Here is a 23,517-nt window from a genome sequence, read left to right on the forward strand (position 1 = left end):
CTCTCTCTCTCTCTCTCTCTTTTTAAAGATTTTATTTATTTATTCATGAGAGACACAGAGAGAGAGAGGCAGAGACACAGGCAGAGGGAGAAGCAGGCTCCATGCAGGGAGCCCGATGTGGGAGTGGATCCCTGGACCCCAGGATCACACCCTGAGCCCAAGGAAAATATTCAACTGCTGAGCCACCCCAGACATCCGGGAAATTTTCCTTTCTCAAGCCTGTCATGGATAGAGGGGAAACCGCTCTATCCCAAGAATTTAAAACCAGAAGTCAACTCTTATGTGGGTTTCAGCCTGAATTCATGTTCCCTGTGTCTGTAAAACTGCTAGTTTAAGGATTTAGTCCAAAGTGGTCGTGGTTCCAGAGCACTCTCCCAGGGGTCTAGCGAAGCAAATGTAAACCCTCTCTGGAAATATCAGCCTCAGTCAAAGCCTCAAATCATTCCATAGATAAAATCAGCAGGAAAAGGAGCAGTTCACAGTCCAAATCACAAAGTATACAAGGGTACTAAGCACCCTGACTGGGAATCTGTGAGACACAGAACAGCAGTGATGGCTCCGTAGAGATTTCCGGTATTGGATTTGTTAAACAGACATAAAATATCCATGATTAAAATGTTGTAAAAATAAAACAGAATCTAGAAATTATAACCAAAGAATAAGCAGATTTGAAAAATAATTATTAATTTTAAAAAAGAAATATATGATAAATTAAGTTTGAAATTCAGCTACATAAATTTACCAGCAGATGTGACTTAGCAGAATCAATGCACCGGAAGGCAGATATGAAATGTTATCCTGAACAAAGACTAAAGAAACATAAAGATGAAAAATATGAGAAAGGAATCAGGATATAAGAGGGAGTCAGGATAAGGAGTGCTTCACATCACAATTCCAGGAGGAGAAAATAGAGGGAATGGGGAAGACAGTATATTTAAAAGATAGGATAGCTGGGAATATTCCAGAATATTTGAATCTACAATTTTACGAAGCCCAGAGCATCCCAAGCACTATAAGTAAGACCATATCCACCCTGAACATGTTAATGTGAAATTGCTGAACAACAAAGAAAGGGAGAAAAATCTTAAAAGCAGCTAAAGAGAGTAGGAACAGAAATCATCTTCAAAGCAAGAGCAGTTAGATTGACAGCTTATTTCTCAACAGAATCCAGAAGAGAATTGAATTATATCTTCAATATGCTGAGAGAAAATACACATCGACTTGTATAATTTAATGCCCAGTGGAAATCTCCTTCAAAAAAGAGAGTAAAAGGCTCTCAATTTCTCGCGAATTCTCTAAACCTCAAAATGGAACAGAAAGAAGTACTTTATTCGAGCAGTTGCAGTGAGGAAAACAGCCACAGGAAGTGTCGCCCTGAAAACGAAGGAGATTTTGCAGAGGAAGGAGCTAAGCTGCTGAGTGCCAGCTGCAAGGTTGGTGGGCGTTGGCCAGGCAGGTGTTGGAATCTTGCAGAGTTGCCCTTTTCATTGCACTTTGGCTGTCCCAGGCCATTACTTCCTGTTCTAGGGAGTTGTTGGCTCAAAAGAGGAATTTAGAGCGAGTGGGTTAGTTTGTCGGTAGCGGAGATCAGGGGAGTTGGTATTAAGTCCAGAAGAGAAAATGTTTACAGCTACTGCCACCAGCACCTTCTCTTCTACAAGCGGACACGATCCAGCGCCTGCCAATGTTAACCAATCTGTTGAAATAAGAGGAAAATCCTGAGAATGGGGGTCAATCGTAGGAGTTAAATTTCCTTTTGCTTCTGTTCTGAGATAATGTTCTGGAACATTTGTTAGGAAAGTATGTCACAGCTTAGCTCAAAGACCCTGGAAACCATACATTAAATGAGAGGGATTCCTACCGAGAGGAAGAGCAGGTGAATGAACAACCTTTGGAGGAATGTTCACAACCAAGACTGGATTTCTGTGAAGACCATGCAGAAGAAAACAGGATATTTTGGTTGGCTTCGCGCCGGAAGGGTTCTGAGGGATGTGCATGCAGCAATCATCTGTACAGGAGCTCCCCTCTGGAGGCTGGAAGATGGAGGCCGGGCTGTCTGGGCTCTTTAGCCCTCTGGCCATTCCGTATGAATTTTAGACTCCACTTGTCAATTACAAAACAAAAACATAAACAAACAAACAAAAAAACCTGCTGGGATTCTGATTGGCTTTGTGTTGACTCTATACATCAACTTGGAAAATTTGATATTTTTAACAGTAAACCCATCAATAAAGTATTTCTGCATTTACTTAGTTTTATTGTTTTTCTGGGCTATTTTGTAGTTTTTAGGTTACAAATCTTGCAAATATTCTGTCACATTTAATCCTAAATAGTTCATATTTTTGATGCTCTTGCCAATGGAGTTTTTCCTCGTCTGCTGGCTTACGTGAGGATGCAAGAATACAGTAAGTTTCTACGTACTGATCTTGAAAAAGCAACCCTGCTAAATTCAGTTGTTCTGGTAACTACTGTTGTTGGTTTTATTGGATTTTCTACATGTATCACTATGTTATTTGCAAACTGTAAGACGTTTAACAGACAATATAGCTGTATATCTTCATAACCCAGGGAAAGCAAAGGAGTTTTTCTAAACCAGTCATAGAAAGTAAAGACCATATAGGACATTACAGATATATCTAACCACGTAAATATCAAAATTTTGGTTTGTGAAAAGATTTTCACAAATTGAAATTGAATTGAAATTTCTTTCACTGACAAAGACCCACCATCTGCTTCGACGTGGATGGAACTGGAGGGTATTATGCTGGGGTGAAGTAAGTCAAGTAAGTGAAGTAAGTCAATTGGAGAAGGACAAACATTATATGGTTTTACTCTTTTGGGGAATATAAAAAATAATGAAAGGGAATAAAGGGGAAAGGAGAGAAAATGAGTGAGAAATATCAGTGAGGGTGATGGAACATAAGAGACTCCTAACTCTGAGCAACGAACAAGGGGTAGTGGAAGGGGAGGTGGGCGGGGGGATGGGGTGATGGGCACTGAGGGGGGTACTTGATGGGATGAGCACTGGGTGTTATGCTATATGTTGGCAAATCGAACTCCAATAAAATATACAAAAAAATCTTCTTTCACAAAAGAAATTGAAAAAAGAAGCCGCACATTGATAGAATATATTTATAATACACATACCTGGCAAATGTTTAGTATCTAGAATTATGTTGCCCACTGAGGCAGCCACAAGCCACCATGGCTTTTGAGCACTTGAAATGTGGCTCATCTCATTTGACATGCATTGCAAGTGTAAAATACACCCAGACTTCAGAGGCTTAGTGTACAAAAAATGTACAATATCTTCTTAATAATTTTTATATTGGACACATGTTGAAATGAAAATACTTTAGATGTACTGAGTTAAATAAAATATATTACTAAAATTGATTTCACTTGTTTCACTCTTTGAATGTGGCTGTTAGAAAAAGAAACAGTCCAGCTGGAAAATGCGAAAGAGCAGACACTATAAACGCAGATATTCAGGGACGCCTGGGTGGCTCAGCGGTTGAGCATCTGTCTTCAGCTCAGGGCGGGACCCTGGGTCCAGGGATTGAGTGGAGCATCTGGCTCCCTGCAAAGAGCCTGCATCTCCCTCTGCCTATGTCTCTGCCTCTCTCTGTGTCTCTCACGAAAAAATAAATAAAATATTTAAATAAACGCAAATATTCAAATGGCCACTACACATATAAAAAAAAGAGTCTCCAGCTCTTGGTTAATCAAGAAAATATAAATTAAAACTACAGTGAAGTACCAGTCTCATCCTCCAAATTAGATTATTTATCTTATTAAAAAATAAATAAAGCTGGCAATGTTGCAGTGCAGTTATCTCTTACCACTGATGGTGAGAATCTAAATGGGCCCAGCTCCTTAGGACAATTTGTATTTGTTGGTAAAGTTGGCTGTGCACACCTACCAGGAGACATGTTAAAAATATTTTCGTAGCAGCATTTTATGTTTTAAAAACTGTAAACAACAAGAGAATCAACTGGTATATTCATACAAGTAAATAGCATAGCACACTGGAAACGAAGTATAGCTAAAGTCATCAACGTGGATGAATCTCAAAAGCATAATGTTCAGGAATAAAGCAAGTCCAGAAAGAAAGCACACACACGGTATTCCATTATGTAAAATTCGATATCCAGCATAATCAAGCTATCCAGTTTTTAGGAATGCATATATAAATAGCATCACATTAGAGAAAGACAAGGGCATAATTAACACAATTAATGATGGTGATTATCTAGGGGACCAAGAGAGGCATGCAATCAGAAAGTGGCCTGTAGACAGCTTTTAAAGTCTAATAATGTAGTTTTTAAACTGGTTGGTGAGTGTATAGGTGACTATCCTGTTGTTATAGTTTATAGTGTACATATTTTACACATTCTTTATATGCATGATAAATTTAATAAATTAAAACAGGCTATAAAACAACTATGGCATGAACCAAATTTATTTGCACACACACAAAAGGTTTTTAAATATGTTTGTGGTAGGAACTCTAAAAATGTATACTAAAATAATTTATTTCATGATGATAAGATACATGTAGATGGGGATTGGGAATTTGTAAATTTAGGTTGCAGGGCAGTTTTGATTGTCAGCTACTTATATCAGCGTTCTGTTAATTGTACTTACCAAAAATACAAGCAGTATTGTATCACTATCATAACTTGAAAAGTAAAAGTTACCACAAAAAAGGGGGGGGTTATTCAGAAATAACAGAGAATTGGAATTTGGAACATACACGCTATGGCAAAACCACAGGCAAGTCTAACAGAAGAGAGGGATGTTATTTTAAAGAGAAGGAAGAATTTGGGAGGCGTTGTTTTGAATAGAAGTCCATTGGAAATGGAGAAAAGCAAGAGTTCAAGGTGACTGAAGATAATTTCTCATTGACTGAGTTGATTTCTTGTGGAATATTTGATGTGCATCTTTTCTTGATGGGGCCTGGGATTGATGTTTAATGGTATAGCTCCCCTTCTAGCCCTTTGACTCCACATTAGGGAAATCTCCCTTTATTAAATAGGCAAGTTTGAGTATTTTTAGGAAAGTTTTAGATGGTTCCTAAGTCTTTTACACATACAGAAAGCCATAATTAGTCTATTTGAATGTACGCATTGTATTGTATACTCCAGCAAATATGTGTCATTGAATATTATTTTTATTACTATGCAGTTGTTCTTTAGGATAGATTCTCATACTTGGGCCAAATTTCTATGATAGAATTAAGAGTATCATGTGTGTTATCTTAGTACCAGCAAAGCTTGTAATGTGCATTTAGTAAGTGATCATTCTCTTCCTCTCTTGATGGATTCATGGCAGCGATAGCAATTTATCATCCATAAAGTTGGTGCATTTGCACTTTTTGATTATTAGACAGGAAATCTAAGCTAAGTCTCCCAACTGTTTCCATTTGTCTTGCATCATGATTTATTCATTTATTGTCAGGCCACCTTCTCTTGACTCTTATCCTTGTGGTTTATTCATTTTCATCCCCAATTTTTGATGTTCCAAAAGATAATACTTATACATTACTGAATAAAAATAAGGCTTTTTTTGATTGCATGAAGAGACAACTTGTTTCAGTAAAGATTAAAAGCAAGCCAAGAAAAAAAAAATAAAAAATAAAAAAATAAAAGCAAGCCAAGGAAATATATCAAAGTGCTATAAAGAGACTAACAGAAAGACTGTGACTGGGATAAATAAATCAGCTGGAAAGGAAAAAAAAAAATATCCTAGGAATCTAGGTAATGTTATTTCCTTCTTCTATAGAAAACACATCATATCCACAAGGGAATATTGTAATATATAGAACTTTATACAAGAAAAAAATTCCTGTCTTTGATGTCCAGGCCTGCAAAATACATGTGTTTTATTAACAGCAACAATAATTACTGTTGTTTTCATAATAATAGCTTTATTACATTTGATGTATATTTAAATAAAGACAGTAAGCCTCAGTTAGCTTAAGTAACTTACTTATGGTCCTTGTGGAAGTGGGTAAGTAAGTGGTTGACCAGAATTCAAACCTAGGTCTATTCTGCAAAGCTTGTGTTGTTAACCTCTGCACAAAACTGGTACATCACCCAGTCCCACTCCTTTTCTTCTGAAATTTTTAACCAGACTGAGTAACTCCAGATACATGGATCACCTTAACATTACTGTTTTACTACATTACAGTTTTATCTTTTCCCAACTCCTAAAATTTCATGACTCTGGGTTTCTCTCTTGTGATTAGCCAGACTGACCTAACCATCCTCAAGGTCTGGTCCCCTCTGAATTTTGTGTTCTCTCTGTATACGCCAGTATCTGCCTCCAGTGTGCATTTCAGATGCGTGATGATCCCCTTCAGGGATAAAACATTAAGGCATTATTACCAACTTCAGTGACCCTCTGGGAAACTTCTACCCCAGGTGAATACAAGGTTTCTTCAAGGTACTTTATAATAAAGGCACAGCAAGCCTTTCTTACAGAGTATGTGCTTTTCCCTAAGATTTCTCTTCATCCCCTAAGACTCTTTCTTTGAGGCACAGTTCCAGGACCATGGTTATCTTAAGTCCACAGAGTAGGCTTAAGTTCATCTAGGATCCACGATTAAGCACAAACACTGAGACACCCATAATCTACGATTGCCCATTGCTTGCTCACATTCTCCAAATAATCTTAATTACTAGATGTTAAAGCTGATCCCCTGGACAACTAAACCACAGGCAGATGTGCTAAGCTCCCTCCCTCAGGACATGTCAGGGTCTCACCGAAGCCTACGCACCCGCTTTGCCCACTGCTACCATCCCTTTTCTCTCTGTGTGAAGAAAAATACTATTCCTTCCAGCTTCTCTTACGTGGGTGTAGGTGTGTGTGTGTTAGGAAATACACGAAAGCTTCTCACCTGCTGATTTCTTTTTGGCTGTTCATCTAGTAATTTAATTGGCACTTAGCTTATAGCAAATGGCTGGTTAGTAATGGAATGAATGAATATTCAAGGTCAAAGTCATCTATTCTAATGCTTATTCTCATGCCTAGAATACAACATTTATTTATTGAAATAATAATTAAATGAGAGATTACTTGGAGTTAAAAATATATGTAACTTTGGGCAGCCCCGGTGGCCCAGCAGTTTGGCACCTGCCTTCGGCCTAGGACGTGATCCTGGAGTCTGGGGATCGAGTCCCATGTGGGGCTCCCTGCGTGGAGCCTGCTTCTCCCTCTGCCTGTGTCTCTGCCTCTCTCTTTCTCTCTCTGTCTGTCGTGAATAAATAAATAAAATAAAATCTTAAATATATATATATATATGTAACTTTAAATACCTGCTCTAAGCTAACAAAATCATAAAAATTCACATGAAGGAGAACATACTCCTCTAATTCATTCTTTCCTTACTTAAAATTGCTTTGGAAATAAAGGAATTTCAAAATCATAAGGCAGTATTTTGTTGCTACACTGTCAAATGGTGAAAATGATTGATGCACTTAACAAATATTTACTGAGCACCAACTGTGTGCTTGTCACTGTGCTGGCCCATGGGAGCAAGGGTGATGATAGTAGGTGAAGTAGAGGAAATGCTGGATAAGCCAGGAGCAGGGGGCAGACCTTGCAGGGACCCTCCCCTACAGTGTGAAGCCAGGGCTGTTTTTAGGATGATGAGCTTAAAGGTGGGTGTGACACAATTTGCTTTGCTCCAGTGCCAGGAACACAGTAGAAGGAAGGATAGGGTGCATGTTAAAGGACCTTTAAGTTCTTCATTCACCCAAATGGCCGAAAAACCAGCTTTGATATTAGAAAGATTGAGAAATTTTCATTTTATAAAAGGTTTTTTTTTTTCATTCCTGGTAATCAGATGTTAGAGAAGTCTCTATACAAATCAGAGAGTGAGAAAAAAGGCAATTGCCATTAAAATGCTTAATTTAGGGGCTCCTGGGTGACTCAGTCGGTTAAGCATCTGCCTTCTGCTCAAGTCATGATCCCAGGGTCCTGCGATGGAGCCTCGCATTGGGCTCTCTGCTCAGTGAGGGTGGGGGTGGGGAATCTGCTTCTCCCTCTGTCCTTCCCCCTTGCTCATTCATGCTTGTTCTCTTGCTCGCTCGCTCTCAAATAATTAAATAAATAAAATCTTTAAAAATAAAAAAATAAAATGCTTAACTTACGAAGCGATTACATTTTCATGTTGGCAGTAATGTGAGATAAAATAATGTGAAACTGCCTTACGTTTATAGTCTTATAATAGTGACTGTCTCCTCATTATTTACAAAATTCTTATGTCAATAACTAATGGCACAATTTCTTTTTTAAGAAATCTCTGATACATTCCATGCACATTTTCATCATCTAAGCATCTTTCTTCCCAGGGACTTTTTTTTTATTTCCTTACTAACAACTCTACCAGAGAAAGTCATTATGTAGCTCTGTGTTTTAGAGTACGTATTATTTGCACACTGCCTAACATTGCCGACTTCTTGTATCGGAATGATTGTTCTTGTAATACGTTTGTAGTGTTGACAATCACTGCCCTCAAATGAGTTATCTAGTTACTGAGATTGTGATATTTTAACTCCTAGCTCATATAAGCTTCCCTTCTGTTCTGATTATTGTTTTGTGCCTTAGGGCAAAATGGATATCGAGTCAGGAGAGCATGCACAAAGACACAGAGGCTCAAGGTGCTGCTCATATTTATTCCTCATGCTCTTTAGGAAGCATTTTATTGTGCTCATTTTGAATAGCAATTGAGTGACTTACTTCACTACTGACATTAAGGAAGAACACTGACTTATGGGAGATTTCAAGCAGAGTTTTCATCTCCATTTTTTCCTTTATATTCCATAAAAAATAAGGCCCCTCAAGAAAGAGGTTATGAGGTTATTATGAACTGCTGGGATGATTATGTTGAAGGAGAAAGAAACAGAGAAGACTGGGTTTCAAATGCCACCTCTACTGTGTCATCTTGGGAAAGTCACTGCATTTTAAAAAGACATGTCTCAAAACAAAACAAAAAAAAAAGACATGTCTCATACACAAAATGAAACTATCGATGGGAATAATGTGAGTTAATATATATTCAGGTGTTTTGTATATCGTAAAACCCCATACAGACATTAGTCAGCTTCCTCCAGGGAAGATTTACTGCTCCTCAAGGACATTTCTGTTGGGAGTACTGCTTTCAAGAAAAAAGCCCTAGAACTCACACTTGATGGAAGGCAGCTGTAGAATGGATTGAAAAGAATCCAAGAAACAAATTATACCATTGTTTGCATCAAGATAGCCGACCATGATAAATCAGCTACATTCATTCCCATGCACCTGCAACTAAAAACGAGCGCAGGGAGACAGTGCAGGAGCTCCCGTGGTGGAAAGAAAATCCACCCAGAGCGCTGCTGTGAAGTTCTCACAGCTTGGGATGATACAGATTTTATGATGCTTATGTAAGGAAATATGTCTGTCTTATAGCGCCAGAGGCAATGACTTTTTAAATTGAGTGGAGATAAATTGTTAGAATTTACAAACTTCAAGGGCAAATATGCATCTTCTCAAATACAGGACAGTGGGGAGATTGGTACCAGATGACCAAATATCAGCTTAAAATTAGTATCTTTATTGTTTTGGTTAAAAAAAACACGAAACATTGTTTATGTGTAAAATGTATTAAGTAGGGCAGCTCCGGTGGTGCAGCGGTTTGGCGCCACCTGCAGCCCAGGGTATGATCCTGGAGACCCGGGATCGAGTCCCATGTTAGGCTCCCTGCATGGAGCCTGCTTCTCCCTCTGCCTGTGTCTCTGCCTCTCCCTCTCTCTCTCTCTCTCTCTCTCTCTCTCTCTCTCATGAATACAAAAATAAAATAAAATAAAATGTATTAAGTATACTGGCCTATGAAGCCTTAGGGAAGGAAGAGGAAAGAAGGTACTGGGACCTTACTGGAGAAAGGTCCCAAAGAAATGCAGGAGAGTAAAAGATGTCAGGGAGGAGAGCAAACCATGAGGGGTGGGAAAACCTCAGGGCTCTGAATTGAATCCAAACTTGAGAGGAATGATATTCACCATCATGAGATCCTTGTCATAGCATTGTCACACAAGAGCCAATCTTAACCCTGCCTCATGATAAGTTGTATTATTTATTTCACTTAATGAAGTATTGTCTTTGAAAAAATATTTTTAATTATTAACTGGGTATAAAATTATACTAAAGTATGAAATCAGTAGCAATCAGCAAAGTCGACTCTTCTTAAAAAAAAAAAAGGATTATTTATTTATTTATTCATGAGAGACACAGAGAGAGAGAGGGGCAGAGACACAGGCAGAGGGAGAAGCAGGCTCCATGCAGGGATGCCCGATGCGGGACTCGACCCCAGGTCCCCAGGATCACGTCCCAGGCCAAAGGCAGCACTAAACCGCTGAGCCACTGGGCTGCCCAAAGTTGACTCTCTTGAATAAGCTTTTCCTTATTCATTGATTTAACAAATGAATATATGCATTGTGGCAGGTACTAGACATTTAAGATCTCCTAAGTGGCTTTCAATTAAGTACCATTGATGGGAGCGGTGTGCCTGCAGCACCACCCATTTAGCAACATCCCATATTTCTCTTGGCTCTGCAGCCCACGACAAACAAATGAAACTTAATTTGCCGAGTTTGTTGCTATTATTTCAATTACAGTTTCCCTATCTCTACCCCATTTGGTTTAGTCTCTCCTTTTCACTCAGTACTTCAGAGTTCCTCATATGATTGTTTCATAATGGCAAGAAATAAAAGAAATGAGGAAGAGAACCCACAGTAGAAAATGAAAAAAAAAAAAAGGTTGGTTTTCTGGAGTGACAAAGAAGCAGGTTCTGAATATGATTCCAAAAGGAATTCCAGAATAGAAAAAAAAAAAAGGAATCCCAGAAAATATGTGAGCAACAGAGTACAGTGTAGTTGGAATAAGGATAGCATCTCCTGCAGTGACTATTTTAGGGAAAAGTTATCTTAATATTTTTACCATATTTTCAATATTTGAAAAAAATCTTGATGCAGGAATAGAGCTGTGTGGCCCTTGTGGTACATTCTTTTGGGGACCTGTGGGATTTTATAGATCAGTACTCCACCTTAGAACTTAGCCATTATTTTGTTAGAACAGAAACACCAGATTTCCTGGTTAATGGAAGTTTTATGGTGAAGTTACACAGAAAAGGAAGAGAACAAAATTAGAAGATCCCGAATACTGTGCATCCAACTCGTGGTAGACTGCCCTTCACCTCTCTCTTCTACGCGGCCCCACCACCGTCAACTGTTTGATCCTTCCTATGGCCTCTGAGTCTTTGCACTTCTGTGTTGCTCTGTCCTGTTCAAATAGGTCATGTTCTGACTTCCAGAGAGAGAGAATAGAAACCATTTGTCACGTCATTCTCTGGTCTGAAGCATCTGCTGTCTGCCAAGGCTGTTGGTGTCAGAGATGTAGCCAGGCACGCAGTGTGTGGGGCAAAGCATTACCCGTTGCTTGGGGGGGGGGGGGGGGGGCTCCTGAGCAGTGGCTGGAGGCAGGCGCTATAAGGCTCCTGAGAAGGGAAGCAGGATCGTGACAGCAGAGTATAAATACGGAAACCAGAGCTTAGAGGTCTTCGGACAATGTGAGGGAACAGCATGATGGAGCAGCTTGTAATTCAAAGGCAAAATTTCCCTGACTTTCAGCACCAAAGCAGGAGAATGGCTGATAACTTTAACTCTAATGCTTGCCTTTACTATAGGAAAAAATTTAGAGTGAAACAAACAAACAAAAAAGGGGAACAAGGCCCAGGACTAATTGTGTCCATCAGTTGTTAAAGTTGCTCCCATCTTGTCAGAGTGGCATAATCACAGCCTGTAAATTCAAAAGTGAAAACAGTCGTCATCATCATCAAAGATTCCCCCCCCCAACAATTTTCCATATTTCCATTTACTCTCCTATAACCCCATATCATAGATAATATTGTATAGTTTGATGTTCTCTGCACTGCCAACTTCATGGTATTTTCCATGTTTCCAGGTAACCTTGATGAAGTAGTGCATCCCTGGCCAGGCTTGCTGCCCGTGTAATGATGTAGTAGGAGAAAGAATGACGAAGTATTTTCTTATGAAGTAACAAAGTGGGAAATTTCTGTTATACAGAATGGGGTTGATCTTTGACTGCTACTGTGGACTCTCCCCAAGGCAGACTTCAGGGCTCTTCTGACCTGGCAGATTCTTTACATTGACCACAGAACTTCCAGGGACAAGTCTGGGAAGGCAACAGGGGGCCCCCATCCACTTACTTCTACTGATTGTACAAACATGCATTGTACTATTCACGTGATACCAAAATGAGAGTAACCTCAGTTAGATCTGAGACTTAAACTTCAATCTTTGTAGTTGAGCCCAACTTACTTTTAATAATTATTTTAATGGCTGCTTTATTCTCTAGAGTTGTTGCATCTTAATTCACTTAACTATCCTCCATCACAGATATTTTTGTTGTTTTGTTTCTAATTATTCATCTGTGTTAAGCTTGTGATAAATAGAAGTATAGTGAAATGTCTTTCAACAGATGATGTTTCCGGTCAGATAATGTCCTAAGGATAAATTTTTGAAATGAGACTTTGGGTCATGAAGATTTGGATATGAATATTCTTATGTCCAAATTGCCAGATTTCATTCCAAATGGAAATTATACTCATTTAAATTCTTAACCAGAATTAGAGACTATGCCAGTAGTGTCTATTTGGCTTTAAATATTATTTTCATCTGGTTGCCCACTCATGTGCTGTCCATCTATTTCCATACTCAGGATATGTAAGCTAGCCAACATACTAGTAAATGGTTTAGATACCATGATTTATATATAAATAAAACTTTATTAATTCATTTAAAAAGTGATTTTTAGCTCCATATATCTAATGCTAATGAAATTTACCCAATAATCTAAATAAATAATTTAAAGATCTAAAAAATCTAATTTTTACCCAAAAATCTAAATGCTAATGAAATTTACCCAATAAATCTAAGGTTTATCTCAATAATTCTAAAGGTTTTCATTTTACCAGAAAATAATAATTAAAAGATAATCAATGAGTATTTTCAACTTGCCTTTATGTGACAGTCCTTTGCAGGAAAATTGTAAAACAAAAAAACAGGAAAAATAAAAGGCTGGACAATATAAAATCATTTGTGGCCAAGATCTTCAATCTGGTCAGCACACTGCAAGCTAGGGAGCCATACTTTTTAAAAATTATTCAACTTTCCACATGTTAGAAGGTAAATGTTATAATGGGGCACCTGGGTGGCTCAGTTGGTTGAGCATCTGACTCTTGATTTCAGCTTAGGTCATGATCTCAGGGTCATAAGATCGAGCCCCATGTTAGGCTTCATGCTCAGTGAAGAGTCGGCTTGAGATTCTTTCCCTCTGCCCCTCCCACTGCTCACCTGCTCTCTCTCACTCTCTCTCTATAATGAATCTTTAAAAAAAAAAAAAAAAGTAAATGCTGTGTAGTCGCCTTTGAAGGAAGTTAATTTCATGTTAGATTATCATGTAGGAAATAAGCTAGTTGAACAGAAAGTGAGAAATAATGAGTTGGTTTTTTTTTTTAAGATTTTATTTATTCATGAGAGACACACAGAGAGAGGCAGAGACACAGGTAGAGGGAGAAGCAGGCTCCATGCAGGGAGCCCGATGTAGGACTCGATCCTGGGTCTCCGGGCTCATGCCTGGAGCAGAAGGCAGAAGCTCAACCACCGAGCCACCCAGGCATCCCGGGTCAAGCTTTTAACAGTAACTTTTCCTGTTGCTTTGATGGGAATGTCCAAAAGTTGAAATTTCTCATGGCCTGGGCTGCTTATAATAAATTTACATCATCCTGGCCCTCTAAGTGAGTGGCATTATGTTTATTTCTCCTCAGACAAGAACAAAGGTGTGCTTCCCTGGGGAGATGCTCTGTCCTTTTCCAGGTACCTCTCTACCTCGTGCTCAGACTATCACTGGCCACTATTCCTCTAAGGGACTATTAAAGTTAACCCTCCGGGGTATCCATTTAGTTTTAAGGGGACAGCTTAGTGACGTCCTTCAGAGAAATCCCAGACCTACATTAGGAATAGAGATGAGGGCAGCCCGGGTGGCTCAGTGGTTTAGCCCGCAGCCCGGGGTGTGATCCTGGAGACCCAGGATCGAGTCCCACATCAGGCTCCCTGCATGGAGCCTGCTTCTCCCTCTGCCTGTGTCTCTGCCTCTGTGTGTGTGTGTGTGTGTGTGTGTGTGTGTCTTATGAATAAACAAAATCTTTATTTATAAAAAAAGGAATAGAGATGAAATCGTGCCTCACCCCCACCTGTCAGTAGGGAGTAGGCCAGTAAAGCAGGGGCAGGAAACTCAGCAGGACGGTGGCAGACGTGGCATGCCGACGGCAGTAAGCTCTCCCTTCTCTTCCCCAGAAGATCTTTTTTGCAAACTCCGGGATGAGAGCAGAGTTGTCAATAATTAGGACTGGATAAATAAAATTTGAAGTCTTGCAGTTTTGTTTTTTTTTTTTTATGATAGTCATACAGAGAGAAAGAGAGAGAGGCAGAGACACAGGCAGAGGGAGAAGCAGGCTCCATGCACCGGGAGCCCAACGTGGGATTCGATCCCGGGTCTCCAGGATCGCGCCCTGGGCCAAAGGCAGGCGCCAAACCATTGCGCCACCCAGGGATCCCGAAGTCTTGCAGTTTTTTTTTTTTTTTTTTTAATTTTTTTTTTATTTATTTATGATAGGCACACAGTGAGAGAGAGAGGCAGAGACATAGGCAGAGGGAGAAGCAGGCTCCATGCACTGGGAGCCCGACGTGGGATTCGATCCCGGGTCTCCAGGATCGCGCCCCGGGCCAAAGGCAGGCGCCAAACTGCTGCGCCACCCAGGGATCCCAAGTCTTGCAGTTTTTAAAGACAGGTCGTATTTTCTCGCACGCTGACCGTGCCAGCGCGAAGTGGTTAATGTCATCATTGTGGATAACGGAGCAATGCACAATGCGGTGCCACGTAGGGCGCCCCGAGGGAAGCAGCTGCAGCCCTGGTTCCTTTGGTTGCTCCTCTGGAGTCTGATGGAAAGGTCACACACACACACACACACACACACACGAGGCAGAAGTCACTACACCTGAGCTGGTTTTCAAGTGCGTGTCGAGTAGGCAGGGACACCTGTTGGCCCTCGCGGATGCACGGAGGGCCCCGCGCGGGGACAGTGCTCTGCGTGTCAGGTGTCCCCGGCCCTCGTCCTGCTCTGGCGAAGCGAGGCTCGCCCTGCCCGCCCTGCCCGCCTGCTGATGCGGCCTCCCGCAGGCTCCCGCTGCCATCGCCGCCCTCTGCTGTGGCTCCAGGTCGCGGCCGGTGTCCTGTGGGAGACCACGGCTCTCTCTGATCCCAACCCACACGCTGATGTCAGAGCAGTTTTTGTTCTTTGTCTGGGGCATTATGTTCCTCCACCCGCAGTCACTGAGCCAGGGGAACATGAGGGTATTTTTTGCAGGAACATTTGGAATATACATTTTTTTTCCCTTCTAGTTGGGATTTCTAGTGTTTATATTTTAAAGGTCAGGTGATGTCACCGTCTTAGTCACTAGCCGTCTGCGCATTGCTGGGTGCGTACCTGCCAAGTCAGAGCCTGCAGCGCTTTCCTGAAACCGACTGGAGCGTGACGGGGAGGTACTCACCCTTTTACGCACATAAGCGTGCGTGAAAGTGAAGGCCAGACAGTGAAAAGCCACATCAGACCAGGCACAGAGCTCACCGTCAAACATGCTTGCTTCTTTGTTCCAGCAAAGAGATCTGGCGATTGACTGTGTTAATAATGAATGAGAAAATAGTGAATAGAATTTTTCAGTGAATTTTAGTCATTTGAATACTTGTAAGAATTTCCCTCCCTAGGAACCTGGCTGCCTTTTTTTACTTCTCTCTCTTTCCCCTCCTCTCCTCCCTCCCTCCTTCCTTGTACCCTTTCTTATTTTCTCATTTTAAGATTTTAACAACTCGAAAGACTATTTGGTGAGAAATGAAGGTAGAAGATTATTGATCAGGGGATTTCTAATGCTTTTTTCTTTTTTTTTTTTTTTCTAATGCTTTTTTCTACTCACAGTTCAGTGCAAAGGCTTCACTTATGCCCATAGAGAATACTAGTATACTAGTATGAACTAGAGGTTGAGATTTAAGAAAAGGCTGGTGGGGGATACAAAACTGCCTATTCGTTTGGCAGAGACTTAATAAATTATTTTCTTTGTACCATACAGTTATCACTGTATATAATCTTTATAAGAAGCTTATTAGGGACTTTTATTTTACAGATTAGAAAACCAAGGTACAAAGAGGTTGACTAATTTGCCCAAAGTCACACAGCTGGTAAATAACAGAACCGAGATACAAAACCAAGCAGCCAGACTCTAGACCCTGTTCCCTTAACCTTTGTGCTGTGCTGCCTCAGATGAGAGTTCAGGACAGTAGAAAAGGGAGGATATACAGATAGGCTATTACAGAGCACTTATGTAATAATGATATAAGTGAGAATGAAAATGCATTGAGAGGAGAGAGTATTTCAGGTAGTTGAGTGGGTGGCATCTGTACTCACCTTGAAGACTAAGATAGATTTTGACAGTGTAGATCAAGAGTGAGAGTTTGCCTTCAGTTAGAGGAAATGGCATGAGTAGAACATACGAGATCTAGAAGATTGGTTCAAAAAATTAGTAGTATAGTCTAGTTGGAGAAAAGGATTGTAAACAGAAGTACAAGATAAGGTAGCCTGCAGCCAAATTTTACCTATTTTATAGGTAGTTGGGATAAGGGCAACGGAGGTTTTTGAATGGTGATGTGGCCATGGCAATGCTTTCAGGAGCTCAACTTGGTGTTGTAGTTTGAAGAAAGGAATGCGAGGCATAGGAAAAATCATTGAGACTATGTTTTCTATTGCTGCTACAATCATATTGCCACATACTTACTTAAACCAACAGGCATTAATTATACCACAGTTACTGTGGGCCAGAAGTCCTAGCACAGCTTAACTAGGTCCCTTGCCTAGGGTCTCACAAGGCTACAGAGTATTGACTTGCACTGTGGTTTTATCTGAGGCTCCACTAGGGAAAATTTTGTTAGCAGAATTCCGTAACTTTTGTACCAAGAACTTCAGTTTCTTGCTGTCAATCAGAAGCTATCTGAAAGCTAACTGAAAGACTTCTTTCAGTTCCTTCCATGAGCATCCCAACACTGGCATCCCACAACGTGACAATTTACTTTTTCAGAGTCAGTAAGGGAGTGAGAGACTTCAGCAAAACAGCACTGTCATCTTACATAATCATCATCTTACATATGTCACTTTTGCCAAATTTTGTTAGGAACAAGTCACAGGTCACTTCCATACTCAAGGAGAGAGGACTGGAAAAAAAGAGTATGGACATGGAAATGGATCACAAGAGGCTACTCTAGAGTCTGCTACGGAGACAAATGCAGTTGACGAGACAAACACTCAGAGTTTGGGGGTGGTATTAATGCAAATAGAAGAGTCAGATTCAAGAAATTATGTCTAGGTAATATAATTATGAATTCTATTTTTTAAAGATTTATTTATTCATGAGAGACACACACAGAGAGGCAGAGACACAGGCAGAGGGAGAAGCAGGCTCCATGCAGGGAGCCCGACGTGGGACTCGATCCTGGGTCTCCAGGATCACGCCCCAGGCCGAAGGTAGTGCTAAACCACTGAGCCACCGGGGCTGCCCAGTATAATTATGAATTCTTACCCATTCCATGTGAAGTTCTTTGCATATGTATCTCATGTAAGCCTCAAAATAACTATTTGAGGTAGGTGCAAGGAAAATCCTTATTTCACAGAGGAGGACCAGGCTTTGAAAAGTTAAGTAAGTAGGTCACATATATCCCAGCTTCAAATCTGGGTATCCCAACCTAGACTTGAACATGGGATGTCAGTCCCAGAGCTCATAGCCTTAGCTACTCTTTTTCACTTGGACTTAAAAAGGTTTAGAGAATTTAAAGAGAGAGATGGGTAAGAAAATATTGAAAATAACTGCAAGAGTTTAACCTGTTTCAACTCAGGGAATGGTGGTTTATCAAAAACAGAAGTGTCATGAGAGGCACTATTACACTGATACTGTGCACACATAGGCTACATGCCGGGCAGTGTGCTAAGCAGTCAGGATGCTTTACACATTTAATGTTCCAACAGCATGTGATAATAGTGGATATTCAGCAGATACCTATATCCCATCAGTGGAACATAAGCAAAGAGTGAACACTAGAATAAACTACCAGGCACCATCCACATGCTGATTAGAAATCTCTAAAATTAGATGAGATAGGTGTGAAGGTGATCCAGCAGTGAAACCTGTCCCCCCACTGATCACCAGGGTGGATTCGGCTGACCTAGCTGGGTAGTCAGGTGTCCCCTTCCTTGCTCCTCCATGTGCATCCCTTCTGTAGTTGTGTACTCAAAGAGGATGACATTCCCAGATAGAGGACTCTTCTTCCATCAAGGGTTTATGAGAAGCTTCGCACCAGTTAGCACCTCCAAACAAGCTCTCAGGCTCAATTTGTAGAATGTAGGATAGTCAAGCTTTCAAGACTCCAGACACATCCAAATGAGGCACTGCATGTGGCAGTCTGCCTTTCTTAAAAAAAAAAAAAATTAAAATTAAATTTGATGAGATGTTTAAGAGACCAGGGACAAACCCTACAAAAGAACCTTAGAAAACACCTATACGTAGAGGTTGAGGGGAGGAAGAGACCCTTTAAAAAGCAGTGAAGACATATACATCGGAGAGAGAAGATAGATATAACTGCAAAAAAACAAAGGGGGAAGAGAAGAAGAGTTTGTAAGCAATATTAACCACCAGTCATCAAAGAAACAGCAAAATAAATGAATTTGGAGGTGAGGAGGTCTGACTTTTGGGGGTGCAGATTCAGGAAAACAGAGCCAGAGTCAGAGTCAGCTGGTCTGTAGGGGGATGGGGGAGCTGGGCTGTGAAGGGAAGAGTGGGCCATGAGGATGTAGAGTTCCCCAGCCTAAACTTCTCTGTAATTGCAGATGAACTAGTAGTGGAACAAACATGAGAGGGCTGAATGGTTGAGTAGCAACAGTCTTGTGTGTTATAAACAAAAGGGGAGGTGCAAGTCGGAAGAAGCTGGCAACGGCAGAAAGAGAAAAGAGAGACTGCTGATGGAAGGTGAGCCCAGCGGAGACAGGAGGAGAAGGACGTGCAGGTCCTTAGAAAAGGCAAGAGCCGTGTTAGCAGTGGAGGTGTAGGAGAGGAGCCCTGCGAGGAATACCGAAAAACAGAGGTTCGGTAGAGTAAACTTGAGGATGTTCAAACCAAACATCCTCAATTTTCTTCCTAAAGAAGGACCCAAGTTGATGGTAGTGAGAAAGAGTGAAAGACTTCGGTGTGAGCGATAGTAACAAATATTTTAATCAATTGATTCAACAGTTGACCAAAGGTTAGCCCAGTGGTAATCAAAGGCAGCTACACGGTGCCGCCCAGGGTTGGACACGGACATAGTGAGGATGGCAGTTACACACGGTGGAAGGGAGGGTGGATTCTAGAGGCCAGCAAAGAGTACTGGCACGGTCTACACTGAGTGATGAGGGTAAGTGAATGCTGAGAGGAGTTTAGAATCTAAAGATTGTGATTTGGATGTGGAGGAAGTTACCAGAAATGAGGAAATAAACTGCTTGTGATCAGAAAAAGAGATGCTCTAAATCGGAGACCTTGCAGTAAAATAGTTCCAAATCATGCAAACTATAAAGTGCCCTCTCTGCAGCTTCCGAGGCTAAATAAAGAACTGCGAGGCCAAAGTATTACATGGGCCAGAAGTAAAAATAAATGACTGTGGCAGAGGATGTGAGGGAGTGGAGAATATGACCGAGCAGGGAAGACAAGGTGGGATGTTGTGATCGAGGGTATAAATAGAGCAGCAGGGACGGGGCCTAGACGTTAAGGTTCAGACATGAAGGCCACAGAGGCAGAACACTCATCTAAAGATGACGGGGAGGGCAAGAAGGTTTTGGGGCTGGCTGTGTCTTCATGGGAAATTCCAGTTTCAATTACGGTAAAGAATTGGAAGTTCAGCTTGTCCAGAGTCTAAGACCAGAGGAGACTTTGTTTCACAATAGAACCAGGAGGCAGAGTCATCAGAGAGGGACTGAGACGTAGGCAAGGACACACAGCAGGAAGGGAAAGTGTCAGCTGGCACCAGCTAGAAGCAGTGTTCCCTGCCCACATCTACACTCTCAACTTTTTACAAGTGACCCTTCTAATCCTTAAAATTACCTGTAAGGCATTCTCCTCATTTTACAGATGGGGGAAAAAAAAATTTGGTTTGGGAATTTGAATCTTGTCCTGACTATAAATTCTGAGGTCTTTCTCCCACGACATACTGACCCGCGGTGGTCTTCAAGTGTCACAGTAGCTTGCAAGGATTAGCTGGAAAGCATATCTGACTTACGTGAAGTGGGTATAAAACACAATGGGGTTTTTCTTTATTGAGGTATAATTAACCCATAACATTGTCTTAGTTTCAGGTGTGCCACATGATTTGGCATTAAACATCCGTCATCATACATTATTTACAAATGTTTCTTGTCATGAGACCTTTTAAGGCCTATTTACTCTCCTAACCACTTTCAGACATGCGGTGCAGTATTAACTGTAGTCGCCATGCAGTTCATCACCTTCCATGAATTATTTTTTAACTGGAAGTTTCACTTTGACCCATTTCAATCCTCCAAACTCCATGCCCGAGCAACTACAAATCTGTTCTATGAGCTCAGTATTTTTATTTAGATTGCACATACAAGATCATATGGTATTTGTCTTTCTCTTATTTCATTTAGCATAATGCCCTGAAGGTCTATCCATATTATTACAAATGGCAGAAATTCCTTCTTTTTTAAGAATAAATAATATTCATGTGAGCATGTGTTCGTGGGTGGGTGTATGGTTGGGCGCACACACCACATTTTTATTCATCAGTGGACACATAGGTTGCTTTCAAGTTCTATTGTAAATAATGCTGCAGTGAACACGCAGGTGGATATACCTTTTCAAGTTAGTGTTTTTCTTCTGATAAATACCTGAAGTTGGATTGCCAAATCATATAGTAGTTTTGTTTTTAGTTTTGTTTTTGTTTTTAGACAGGCAGAGGGAGGAGAAGCAGGCTTCATGCCGGGAGCCCGATGTGGGACTTGATCCCAGGACCCCAGGATCAGGCCCTGGGCTGAAGGCAGCGCTAAACCACTGAGCCACCCAGGCTGCCCTCCATTATCGTTTTGATTTGCATTTCCCTGTTGATTGATGTTGACCCTTTTCATGTACCTGTTGGCCATGTATATATGTCTTCTTTCTTTAGGAAATTGTCCATTTAGATCCTCTGACCATTTTTTTTAAGATTTATTTTTAGTGAGAGAGAGACTGGGGGTAGGAGGGAGAGGGAGAGAATCTCTAGTGGACTCCCCATTGAGCACTGAGCCATATGCACACAGCTCATTCCCACCACCCTGAGATCATGACCTGAGCTGAAACCAAGAGTCAGACACTCAACTAACTGAACCACCCAAGTTGCACCCCCTTGACCATTTTTGAATTGGATTGTTTGGGGTTTTGCTGTTGAGGCATACATGGAGTATATTTCTTTGTGTTTTTCTTGAGTGAGTTATATTCAGATCTAAAATGTTCTAATGGGAGCTTTATAAGTAATACTGTATATTTAAATCTTATTTTTTTTTTCAAGAAAAACATCTTGGACCTTTTTCTTAATGATTTTAAGCAACTTTGAAATATATCCAAGATGAGCACATTGAGTTTCTGTGATTATACCATAAAACATTAATACTTATATTGCATTATTTTTCAGGTGTGAGAATGAAACCAAATTTAAGGCAGAAGAAGTATTTTGGGCTTACAATTTCTGCCCTACACCATACTCCTGGACTGCACTTCTGGGCCTTATTTTGTATCTTGTTTTCTTCGCACCTGGTAAACAAAGGCTTTGTGTTGTGTTAATTAAAGTGCCTCTTTTTAGAGGAGACAAACTACTTTTTCAAATTCCTTATAAACTACTTTACTGAAATTTTTAGTTTTATATTTTTCTCAGGAATGGGACCAATGCCTTGGACTGTGAATTCTGAAATATATCCCCTTTGGGCAAGAAGTACAGGAAATGCATGTTCATCTGGAATAAATTGGATTTTCAACGTCTTGGTTTCACTGACATTTTTACACACAGCAGAGTATCTTACATACTATGGTAAGAGAATATTATCCCCATCTATAGTTTCCTTTTTTATCTTTCCTCCTCTTTTTATATATGCTATCATTTGTGTTTCAGAGTGTAGATAGTTGTATTTTTGCTATTATAAGCATCTCTGTGTGGCTTTCTCATTCCCCAAAGGCCTTGAAAATACTTGGGAAAGATCAGAGGCATTCTCCTTTCCTGAGCAGCCTTGCTCCTTGTCCCTCGGTGCTTTATAGCCTTCACCCATACATCTCCCAGCTGTCTCCACAGTTGGAAATCTCCACAGCAGTGCTTTGAGTTTAATGTAGAAACATGAACAACAGAGAAGGGTAGAAACGATGCGAGGCAGGGAACCTAAGGGCTAATGTTTTAAGATGTCTTATTACGGAGATGGGGTCACATCCAAGCAGCTCCCGCAACGGCCGTGCTGCGATTTATGCCTTCCGCTATATCATCTGTGCTGTTCAGGCCATGGCATGTTAATTTTAGCATCCACTCAGAGTGGCACTTCCCACTGCATAAACCTGACAGAAGTGTTTACGTGAAAATGTGTGGGCCATAACTGAAAACAATATTAGGAAGTGGCTGAGTCAGGACGAAACTTCGAGAAGCTACTTCAAGTCCATTTTTACTAAAATGAAAAGATCTTCTCTTTAGTAAGAGAATTTCTTCATTATATGCATGAGTTTATGTTTGTGATTGGATTCTAAATGATGAAATGTAAGGGGTTTTTTTTCTCATCTCCCCAGAAGTCTCTGTGTATATGGAGTGTCTCTTGCTTATACCATTCTCTGACCCCTACCCCATCACTCACCCCACCTCATCCCATGCTTTGGGCACTTATAATTCCTTCTTTTAAGCACACACACACACACACACACACACCTCACAGTTGGACCATAAATCTTTGGAGCTTAGGCCAAGATTTAGGCCTTGTTCACCGTAATATTCCCAATGCCTTTTAGGGCATCCTGTGCTTTGAATAAGCACTCAGAAATGTTTTTCAAATGAATAAATATGCAGAAGAATTTTGAATATGAGGAAACATTATACGAATCTATTCCTCCTCTCTCTTCCAAACATACTGTGTTGGTATTTATTTTTATTATCTTTATAAAACTCTTGTTTCTCCCAATAAACATATAAACATTTAGAAACATTTTATTAAAAAAAGGAAATACACTGGAATTTTAAACAGGGGACATAGTTCATATATTCAGTTTTAACTCCTTGGCAGTTAAAGCTTTTTACATAAATTCAGAAACTTAT

General features: G+C 40.5%; 1 protein-coding gene across 1 annotated transcript in view; it reads left to right on the plus strand.

The window, feature by feature from the left end:
- Window positions 1-23,517, plus strand: part of SLC2A13 (solute carrier family 2 member 13) — a 366,627-nt gene that overhangs the window by 333,271 nt on the left and 9,839 nt on the right. The window contains exons 8-9 of the mRNA XM_072765569.1: window positions 21,868-21,989; window positions 22,108-22,260. Coding sequence (XP_072621670.1) covers window positions 21,868-21,989; window positions 22,108-22,260 — 275 coding nt within the window. The remainder of the gene's footprint in view (window positions 1-21,867; window positions 21,990-22,107; window positions 22,261-23,517) is intronic.

The sequence above is a fragment of the Vulpes vulpes genome, chromosome 8 (assembly GCF_048418805.1).
Source record: "Vulpes vulpes isolate BD-2025 chromosome 8, VulVul3, whole genome shotgun sequence".
Lineage (NCBI taxonomy): Eukaryota > Metazoa > Chordata > Mammalia > Carnivora > Canidae > Vulpes > Vulpes vulpes.